Source organism: Mizuhopecten yessoensis, unplaced genomic scaffold (genome assembly GCF_002113885.1).
Source record: "Mizuhopecten yessoensis strain PY_sf001 unplaced genomic scaffold, ASM211388v2 scaffold2159, whole genome shotgun sequence".
Classification (NCBI taxonomy): Eukaryota; Metazoa; Mollusca; class Bivalvia; order Pectinida; family Pectinidae; genus Mizuhopecten; species Mizuhopecten yessoensis.
In genome coordinates, this window is record NW_018404407.1 from 287,450 (window position 1) to 298,720 (window position 11,271).

The window sequence follows — 11,271 nt, forward strand, 5'->3', positions numbered from 1 at the left end:
TTTTTTTTTATGTTTTATGAATAAACACGATGTTTTGGAAATATTTATCAAAAGAAATTTATACTATGTTGCGAATTACAATTTCGAGATAACCTTCTTTTATTTACGAACTTATGTCTTTGATGCTGAAATTGACAACTTTATAAAAATACATTTTCACTGAAATTATGAAATCTGGGTGTCGGAAAGGTGTAAAATTATTCTTCGGAAAGAAAAAAACAGTAGTTGAGCTAGATAAGAAATTATACGGGGGCAGGCTCCTATGGAGAATTAACATTACTGGAAACAGGCCCTTTGTTGACATTACTTACAATAGTCAGCAGCATTGTCAAATTCAGACAAACTTTTGACTTTTGATTTTTAATCAAACTTTTACAATGTCAACAGGAAAGTGACAGATTTATCAGCAAAGCTAGAGGGAAGTTCACCATGTGATTGTGAATTCCAGGGCTGGATAAATATGGACAATGTGGTTAACATAGAGAAGTGTGGAATGGAAAACTTGGATTCATCATCACAGTAACCCTGTGACATCAGTGATCGTGAGGTAGTTATTCTACAGTGTTTTTACATTACTATAACAAACATATACTACTGGATAGGACAGTTATAAGTCAAGTTTTCATTTCTTTACAAACTCTTATTTGTGAGTGTTCACTGATAACAGTTTATTTATACAAGAACAACAAACATCTTTAAGGCTTCAACAAATAATTTAGCTTTTCATCAAAATGGCAACCACTATAAGCCAAATTCCTCTCCGTATTAAAGGTCAAACGACATGTATTCACCACAAGGGGAGAGAACTAGAAATGTATTGTGAAAAATGTCAGGAACTGGTTTGTCTAACATGTCTTTCTTCTATACACAAAACCCATCCAGTTAGTGAGATCAGTGAAAACACTCCTCAGAAAGAACCAGACATTAAAAACTTTATAGACAGAACAGAAAAAAATGACCTTGTACAAATTGGAAAATACATCACCACTACCGATCCCCTGCTTAAAGACAACACCAGTACTTTTGAGAAGCTGTCACAAATGTTAAAGATGCAAACAGATAAATTAAAACAAGAGCTGGACATGCTTACAGCACAGACACTCTCTCTTTACCACAAAATGGAAGAGGATAACACCAAGCTGATAAAGAAATACAAACAGGACCTGGAGATGTACAAGAAACAACTCAAACAACAAATTCAAGAATGTAAAGCAGCTCTCCAGCGTGGTTCACACTTACAGATTTATGATACATTTTGTGAGATCCATTCTCCTACACACAGTCTCCCTGTCAAACCTGTCCTGGGTACTGCCAACTTCACTCCAAATGAAAGTCCTCAAGATCACTTGAAAAAAGCCTTGGGAAAAGTTATCACCTCATCAGGTCAAGGTCAAACTTTAACTGACCAGGATCGGTCAGTCTCAACATGTGATGATTTGGGACAACCCTCTACACAACAACGGTCAGGAACTAAAGTGAAGAAAGCAGTGACAACATACAAACTACTGCCACAGACCAAGGTAGTGGAGGAGTGGAGGTCTCCATGTAACATTGGTTCTATATGTCCCACCACTGATGGTCAGGTGTGGACCGGTCAGAGGTACAGTAAAACATTAAATCTCCTGGACAGGAAGGGTGAAGTAATACAGCTGGGCAAACACAGTGTCTGTATCAGTGATATCAGTCTGTCACCCACCACACACACACTGTGGGTCTGTGATCATAACAAGAACATCATGGAGCTGGTATCAGGACGACTGACACACAGATTCAGTACCAAGGAGTTACCAAAGTGTATATGTATTACAGCCAGTAACCATGTCATTGTAGGGATGATCAAACACATCTCCAAAACCACAGATGGTAAAATGGTGTGTACTACTATGGCTAAAGGGGCTGGGAAACCATTAGTGTGTACACCATACAGGATCACAGAGTGTCCTGTCACTCACAATGTGGCAGTCACTGATTTCAGTGGTGAAAGTGATGGTGGTGATGGAAACCGACATGTTGTTGTGATTGACACTGATTTCAAGGAGCTGTTTAAAATTTGTATATAGAGGTGACATCCCCAGTACATATAGACCAACACCACAAACAGGAGGTAAACCATTTTATCCCCATGGTGTGGTGTATGACTGTGTGGGGAACCTGATCATAGTGGACGGTGACAACCACAGGGTCCTACTCATCAGTGGAGGTGGTGAGTTCCTCAGGGTCATACACACAGACCCAGACTATACATGGGCTATAGGTATAGACAGGGAGGATGTCCTGTGGGCAATGTTTGGGGGCTACAATGTCAAACTACTACAGTACAGCAGTGTGTGACACCTGTAACCAAAAAACTAGTATATCTAGTTACCATGACAATGACACGGGAATCAGGGACAAAGTAAACTTATCATGATTACCAATCAGCTAACGGTGTGTGGCACACACAGACCCAGACTATACATGGGCTATAGGTATAGACAGGGAGGATGTCCTGTGGGCAATGATTGGGGGCTACAATGTCAAACTACTACAGTACAGCAGTGTGTGACACCTGTAACCAAACAACTAGTATATCTAGTTACCATGACAATGACACGGAAATCAGGGACAAAGTAAACTTATCATGATTACCAATCAGCTAACGGTGTGTGGCATTCACAGGATTTTAAGAAAAAATGTCTAGACTACAGATTGTGTGGCATTCACAGGATTGTAAGTAAAATGTCTAGACTACAGATTGTGTGACATTCACAGGATTGTAAGTAAAAAGTCTAGACTACAGATTAAGTGACATTCACAGGATTGTAAGTAAAATGTCTAGACTACAGATTGTGTGACACTCACAGGATTATAAGTAAAATGTCAACACTACAGATTGTGTGACATTTACAGGATTATATTTACATTCTTGATTTTTGTTCTGTACATGAATCTACCAACTGAAAACAACTGCCATTAGACCATGAATACACTATGAATACAACGATTCTTGTGTAACCAGTCAGCTGTTTTCACACACAATGACAACTTCATATTACTACGCATAGTAATGTTTCTGAGGAGAGTAATCTCCCTGTGTCCAAGATAACGTAGTTGCGAGAAATAATAATAAACATTTCAAAAATCATAAATGATCCACCATTGAACGGGGGGGGGCCATTACTAAAAAAAAAATATTTGAAATTAAAAAGAAATATTTATAACATTGTCATATTAAATACTGACTTCGGACTCAGAATCGGTTCCTCGTGGTCACAAACTTTCTAATACCCAAACGACTGTCTGGGTAATCCCCATGACATCAACTTGTAAATTAAAACCCAGAGAACCTTGTAATGACACAGGGCACTTCATCCACCAACTTATCATCATTAACATCTGCAGGTTTTTTGGCAAACAGCATATTCAACGGCTGTACATTTAACTTTAAATGAGCTCTATGCCTACAGCCGACGGGTGTCTTGGATGGTTACTTGGTGACCGATGATTTGAAATAGTGCGGACATAAACTTTTTAAAATATATAATATGCAGTGTTTAATGCAAAAAAACACATCAAATAAGATCAATTTTCAAAAATGAAAGGAATATCAAGTGTTGGTTATTATTAGATTAGATTATATTATCAAATTAGATTATTAGTTTCTAGATAAATATTTTTGTTTCAACTAAATTAGCTGATCGGCGAAAGATGAACATTACAAGTTTGTGTGTAGGCTGGAGTTCTGGCTGTTCCTTTTTTATGGTTTCCTGTCGGATGCTATATTAAATATACTAAATTTACAAAAAGTGCTGTTTTTTATTGTAGTTCTTCGTAACGTAAATATATGAATTGAAGTGATATGTAGATCAGCTAAGTCTGCTATTCATTGCCGCAATGTACATGAAAAAAAATCCATTCAATCACTATATCATTTTGAGACCAAATGGGTCTTTACAGCTCAACTACCAACTAAAGTTTCCATTTGCTTAAATACACTTGATAGATATACAGGCCAAATATTTATTCAGAGTTGATAAAATCCACAGAAAAACACTTTACAATCTTTCTGCACAATATACTACAGTGGAATCTGTATTAAGTGACCACCCAAGGGAAATTAAACAAGAGGCCCAGAGGGCCTGTATCGCTCACCTGGATATCCAAGCAGTCATGGCAAAATATTCTCCAAATGAAATCCAAGAAATATGCCAGACCGCAAGGCCAATCCGTGTATTATGTATGGTTAGGGGGGGGGGGGGGGGGCTCAGGAACTAGGTCCATAGGGTTGTGGCCAGACCCCAGGATCAATTCTAATATCATGACTGCAATCGTCTATTTATGCCCAATAATTGTATATATAGTTTTGGGGTGGGGATCTTAACCGTTTCGAAGTTATGACCCAGGGGTTAAGTCCCTACGGGTGGGGCAGACCCAAAGGCCATCCTGGAAGCGTATGTGCATTCATTTCTTTATACTCACCAAGGGTGGGGATCTCAACTGTTTCCAAGCTGTGACTCAGAAACTAGGTCCCTAGGGGTTTCAGTCAGACCCCAGGGTCTATTCTAATATCATGACTGCATTCGTCTCGTTATGCCCAGTATTTGTAAATATACTTTTGGGGTGGGGATCTCAACCGTTTCATAGAGAATTCCAAAGCCCAGCGGTAGCAAATGGTAGGACATTCAAACAACTTGTTGTACCAACTAAGTATCGCGAAATCGTACTTCGTCTGGCACACGACTCGTTGATGTCAGGTCATTTAGGATCCAAGCGGACAAACGACAGAATAATGATGGAGTTTTATTGGCCAGGAGTAAACGCAGATGTAACTTGGTTCTGCCGATCATGCGAGGTTATCCATGAAGCAACGTTTTTGGGTCAGTTTTTCAAGTGTCCTGCTTATCATTGAATTTAGACTCAGTTTTCCTAGCATGTATCTGCTGACCTGCTTATCATTGAACTTAGACTCAGTTTTCCTAGCATGTATCTGCTGACCTGCTTTCATTGAAATCTGATCAAATTTAAGAAAGTTTCGGAAATCCTGTACTCTCAAGAGTCTGGGTCACGCCGTTAAAACGTGCAAGTGCATCAGAATTGACACAGACAGTACAAAAAAAGCCGTCGAAGTATGCAAAGTAAGTTAACTGATGTATTTTTATAAGTCGTAAGTTTTCTTCGCTGTAAGTTACTATTTTATGTTGTTTGGTCTGCCGTATCAACGCTGAATTGACATTAACGTCAATCAGCAGAGGTCGCTCCAAGGTAGATAACTCTTATACTTCCGTAATGTTAGAAAACGCCATGACACTTTCGCCGGTAATGCTATACATGGTACCTTGGTTTGTTTTCAAAATGCTTGGTAATAATTGAATTGAATGACAGCTACTCAGTAGTTGGGGATGTCATTAAAAACATCTATTTACATTGTTTTATTGGCATTTTTTATTGCTCAACACTGAAAATAATCTTAGTGAAATATTTGGGCTACCAATATTCATTTTGGGCCTGTGGAATAATTTTTGTACTCGCCCAAAAAAAAATGTTCGGGCCAGCCTTCTGTCCTGCACTGTTTATCTTGTCATAGATTGTTCTAAATTAATCACAATCAAAATATGTGGCAACTTTACATTATAACAAGAGTACCGCGGGGCGGAACAAAATACGCCCGTCGAATGCCATATAGTGTTATATACTCTCTTACATTGAAATAAGATCTGCATCATTCTAAGAGTGGTTAGCTGATATGCTATAAAAAATGTAGGAGAAAATCTTCAGACAAAAAATCAAATACTGAAATGAACAAAAGGCAATAAATTTTGCAAAAATCGTTGAATCAAAATTCTTTTAAGGGAGACACAACTTCATATCATGATTATGAAGTATACCAAGTTTCAAAGAGATCCGTTGAAAAATGTAGGAGGAGATTTCCGGACAAAAATCAAATATTGAAATGAACAAAGGGCAATAAGTTTTGGAAAAATTGTCGAATCAAAATTCTTTTAAGGGAGACACAACTTCATATCATGATTATCATGTATACCAAGTTTCAAAGAGATCGTTCGAAAAATGTAGGAGGAGATAGCCGGACAAACAAAGTTTACGCCGGCCGGCTGGCCGGACAAGCAACATCATACCATAATACTACCGTCAAATTTGACGGTCGTATAAAAATGAATTAGAATGTCTAGAATACCATCGAATCATAAGGAACTTCAATCAATTTTACTTAGACATTACAGACTTTACCTGTGGAATCCTGGAGTTAGGACCATACATTTGTTCTGATCCTAAAACTTCCATCTCCACATTTGTGAAATCCTCCAACTTCATTTGTGAAAATATCTTTTTACATCTGTGAATAAATTAAAAAGTTTTATTATTTCCTGGTTGAATGTACTGTCACAGATACAACTACAAACATATTATAAAAAGGTTTTTCCAATCCTGGTAGTCCCTAGAGTTTAAACAACCCTTCAAACATAATTGGGATAGGCTAGGAATACGTGAAGTAAAACATATGTTCTAATTCTAAAGAATTAAATAAAGTTTCTTTAGCATAAAGTGGCGGCGATAATGTTTCCCTCCTGGAAAGACTCCCAACTTTAATAGGACAACTTCCAAGCTGATGCCCAGTGGGGTAGACTGAGACAGTCAGGGTAAAGTGTTGTGGACCACCTCCAAGCTGATGCCTAGTGGGGTAGACTGAGACAGTCAGGGTAAAATGTTGTGGACCACCTCCAAGCTGGTGCCCAGTGGGGTAGACTGAGACAGTCAGGGGAAAGCGTTGTGGACCACCTCCAAGCTGATGCCCAGTGGGATAGACTGAGACAGTCAGGGTGAAGTGTTGTGGACCACCTCCAAGCTGATGCCCAGTGGGGTAGACTGAGACAGCCAGGGTAAGGCGTTGTGGACTACTTCCAAGCTGATGCCCAGTGGGGTAGACTGAGACAGCCAGGGTAAGGCGTTGTGGACTACTTCCAAGCTGATGCCCAGTGGGGTAGACTGAGACAGTCAGGGTAAAGGGTTGTGGACCACTTCCAAGCTGATGCCCAGTTGGATAGACTGAGACAGTCAGGGTAAAGTGTTATGGACCACCTAAAAGATGATGCCCAGTGGGGTAGACTGAGACAGTCAGGGTCAAGTGTTATGGACCACCTAAAAGATGATGCCCAGGGGGGTAGACTGAGATAGTCAGGGTAAAGTGTTGTGGACCAACTCCAAGCTGATGCCTAGTGGGGTAGATTGAGACAGTCAGGGTAAAATGTTGTGGACTACCTTCAAGCTGATGCCCAGTGGGGTAGACTAAGACAGTCAGGGTAAAGTGTTGTGGGTCACCTCCAAGCTGATGCCCAGTGGGTTAGACTGAGACAGTCAGGGTAAAGTGCTATGGACCACCTAAAAGATGATGCCCAGTGGGGTAGACTGAGACAGTGAGGGTAAAATGTTGTAGACCACCTCCAAGCTGATGCCCAGTGGAGTAGACTGAGACAGTCAGGGTAAAGGGCTGTGGACCACTTCCAAGATGATGCCCAGTGGGGTAGACTGAGACAGTGAGGGTAAAGTGTTGTGGACAACTTCCTAGCTGATGCCTAGTGGGGTAGACTGAGCCAGTCAGGGTAAAGTGTTGTGGACCCCCTCCAAGCTGATGCCCAGTGGGGTAGCCTGAGACAGTCAGGGTAAAGTGTTGTGGGCCGCCTCCAAGCTGATGCCCAGTGGGGTAAACTGAGACAGTCAGGGTAAAGTGTTATGGACTACCTAAAAGATGATGCCCAGTGGGGTAGACTGAGCCAGTCAGGGTAAAGTGTTGTGGACCTCCTCCAAGCTGATGCCTAGTGGGGTAGCCTGAGACAGTCAGGGTAAAGTGTTATGGACTACTTAAAAGATGATGCCCAGTGGGGTAGACTGAGACAGTCAGGATGAAGTGTTGTGGACCACCTCCAAGCTGATTCCCAGTGGGGTAGACTGAGACAGTCAGGATGAAGTGTTGTGGACCACCTCCAAGCTGATCCCCAGTGGGGTAGACTGAGACAGTCCGGGTGAAGTGTTGTGGACCACCTCCAAGCTGATCCCCAGTGGGGTAGACTGAGACAGTCCGGGTAAAGTGTTGTGGACCTCCTCCAAGCTGATGCCTAGTGGGGTAGATTGAGACAGTCAGGGTAAAATGTTGTGGACCCCTTCCAAGCTGATGCCTAGTGGGGCAGACTGAGACAGTCAGGGAAAAGGGTTGTGGACCACCTCCAAGCTGATGCCCGGTGGGGTAGACTGAGACAGTCAGGGCTGAGACAGTCAGGGTAAAGTGTTGGAACCACTTCCAAGCTGATGCCTAGTGGTGTAGACTGAGACAGTCAGGGTAAAGGGTTGTAGACCACCTCCAAGCTGATGCCTAGTGGGGTAGCCTGAGACAGTCAGGGTAAAGTGTTATGGACCCCCTAAAAGATGATGCCCAGTGGGGTAGACTGAGCCAGTCAGGGTAAAGTGTTGTGGACCCCCTCCAAGCTGATGCCCAGTGGGGTAGCCTGAGACAGTCAGGGTAAAGTGTTATGGACCACCTAAAAGCTGATGCCCAGTGGGGTAGACTGCGACAGTCAGGGTAAAGTGTTGTGGACCAACTCCAAGCTGATGCCTAGTGGGGTAGATTGAGACAGTCAGGGTAAAATGTTGTGGACTACCTTCAAGCTGATGCCCAGTGGGGTAGACCGAGACAGTCAGGGTAAAGGGTTGTGGACCACTTCCAAGCTGCTGCCCAGTTGGATAGACTGAGACAGTAAGGGTAAAGTGTTATGGACCACCTAAAAGCTGATGCCCAGTGGGGTAGACTGGGACAGTCAGGGTAAAGTGTTGTGGACTACCTTCAAGCTGATGCCCAGTGGGGTAGACTAAGACAGTCAGGGTAAAGTGTTGTGGACCCCCTCCAAGCTGATCCCCAGTGGGGTAGACTGAGACAGTCCGGGTAAAGTGTTGTGGACCTCCTCCAAGCTGATGCCTAGTGGGGTAGCCTGAGACAGTCAGGGTAAAGTGTTATGGACCACCTAAAAGCTGATGCCCAGTGGGGTAGACTGAGGCAGTCAGGGTAAAGTGTTGTGGACCCCCTCCAAGCTGATCCCCAGTGGGGTAGACTGAGACAGTCCGGGTGAAGTGTTGTGGACCACCTCCAAGCTGATGGCCAGTGGGGTAGACTGAGACAGTCAGTGTGAAGTGTTGTGGACCACTTCCAAGCTGATTGCTAGTGGGGTAGACTGAGACAGACAGGGTAAAATGTTGTGGACCACTTCCAAGCTAATGCCTAGTGGGGTAGACTTAGACAGCCAGGGTAAAGTGTTGTGGACCACCTTCAAGCTGATGCCCAGTGGGGTAGACCGAGACAGTCAGGGTAAAGGGTTGTGGAGCACTTCCAAGCTGATGCCCAGTTGGATAGCCTGAGACAGTCAGGGTAAAGTGTTATGGACTACCTAAAAGATGATGCCCAGTGGGGTAGACTGAGCCAGTCAGGGTAAAGTGTTGTGGACCCCCTCCAAGCTGATGCCCAGCGGGGTAGACTGAGCCAGTCAGGGTAAAGTGTTGTGGACCAACTCCAAGCTGATGCCTAGTGGGGTAGCCTGAGACAGTCAGGGTAAAGTGTTATGGACTACTTAAAAGATGATGCCCAGTGGGGTAGACTGAGACAGGCAGGGTAAAGTGTTGTGGACCACCTTCAAGCTGATGCCCAGTGGGGTAGACCGAGACAGTCAGGGTAAAGGGTTGTGGAGCACTTCCAAGCTGATGCCCAGTTGGATAGACTGAGACAGGCAGGGTAAAGAGTTATGGACCACCTAAAAGATGATGCCCAGTGGGGTAGACTGAGCCAGTCAGGGTAAAGTGTTGTGGACCCCCTCCAAGCTGATCCCCAGTGGGGTAGACTGAGACAGTCCGGGTAAAGTGTTGTGGACCTCCTCCAAGCTGATGCCTAGTGGGGTAGCCTGAGACAGTCAGGGTAAAGTGTTATGGACTACCTAAAAGATGATGCCCAGTGGGGTAGACTGAGACAGTCAGGATGAAGTGTTGTGGACCACCTCCAAGCTGATGGCCAGTGGGGTAGACTGAGACAGTCAGTGTAAAGTGTTGTGGACTACCTTCAAGCTGATGCCCAGTGGGGTAGACCGAGACAGTCAGGGTAAAGTGTTGTGAACCACCTCCAAGCTGATGCCCAGTGGTGTAGACTGAGACAGTGAGGGTAAAGTGTTGTGGACAACTTCCTAGCTGATGCCTAGTGGGGTAGACTGAGCCAGTCAGGGTAAAGTGTTGTGGACCCCCTCCAAGCTGATGCCTAGTGGGGTAGACTGAGACAGTCAGGGTAAAATGTTGTGGACCACTTCCAAGCTGATGCCTAGTGGGGTAGACTTAGACAGTCAGGGTAAAGTGTTGTGGACCACCTCCAAGCTGATGCCCAGGGGGGTAGACTGAGACAGTCAGGGTAAAGTGTTGTGGACCACTTCCAAGCTGATGCCTAGTGCGGTAGACTTAGACAGTCAGGGTAAAGTGTTGTGGACCACCTTCAAGCTGATGCCCAGTGGGGTAGACTGAGACAGTCAGGGTTAAGGGTTCTGTTTGAAGACACATCAATACTGGCCGTTGCTCAATTTGAACTTGTGACAATTCATTAATTTGATACATTACCAACCATGCTGGCTCGGACATACCAGGCTGTAAAATAATTCCACAATATATTCTGTCCTCATGCAGGAAAACGTTCCCTTTACCTAAACGTACACATTTTAATTTCTATGGTGCTATAACAATATGATCAAACTAAATTGAAGTTGTGTTCACAGCACCATGAATGCAGATGGTATCACATGATTGGTTTATGATATCTATCTGTCAATGTGATGCTTGTTAGACTGCCCCCGACAATACGGCAGAGATAAACTTTCAGAAAGTTAATACAATGTATACAATTAAGGAAATCAGAATGATTGGAGGATCATATATGTATATTTAGCTATTTGTGTTCATGCTGATTAGCCAATTACAACAAGAGGCCCAAGGGCCTTAGCGGTCACCTGAGTTATATCATAGGTACTGGTAACTTTATTTTATTGTTTAGATGTGATGTGGAAATCAGCATGTAAACTAAGTGAAATACAATACTTGTCATGTCATCAATGGATAAGAATTTGAAAATATTGGTAAATGTTCCCTTTGGGGCCCCGCCCTAGCCCCTGGGGATGGGGCAGGAATCCTAATTTTACAAAGTAAAACTCTCATTTACCCAAGATGATTCTGACTAAGTTTGAGCAATTTTCTGCTGAAAAT

At 43.1% G+C, this 11,271-nt stretch overlaps 1 protein-coding gene across 1 annotated transcript in view; it reads right to left on the reverse strand.

The window, feature by feature from the left end:
- The window catches only part of LOC110445279, a 52,052-nt gene that overhangs the window by 27,059 nt on the left and 13,722 nt on the right, over positions 1 to 11,271 (reverse strand). Inside the window, exon 12 of the mRNA XM_021489819.1 lies at positions 6,226 to 6,331. Coding sequence (XP_021345494.1) covers positions 6,226 to 6,331 — 106 coding nt within the window. The remainder of the gene's footprint in view (positions 1 to 6,225; positions 6,332 to 11,271) is intronic.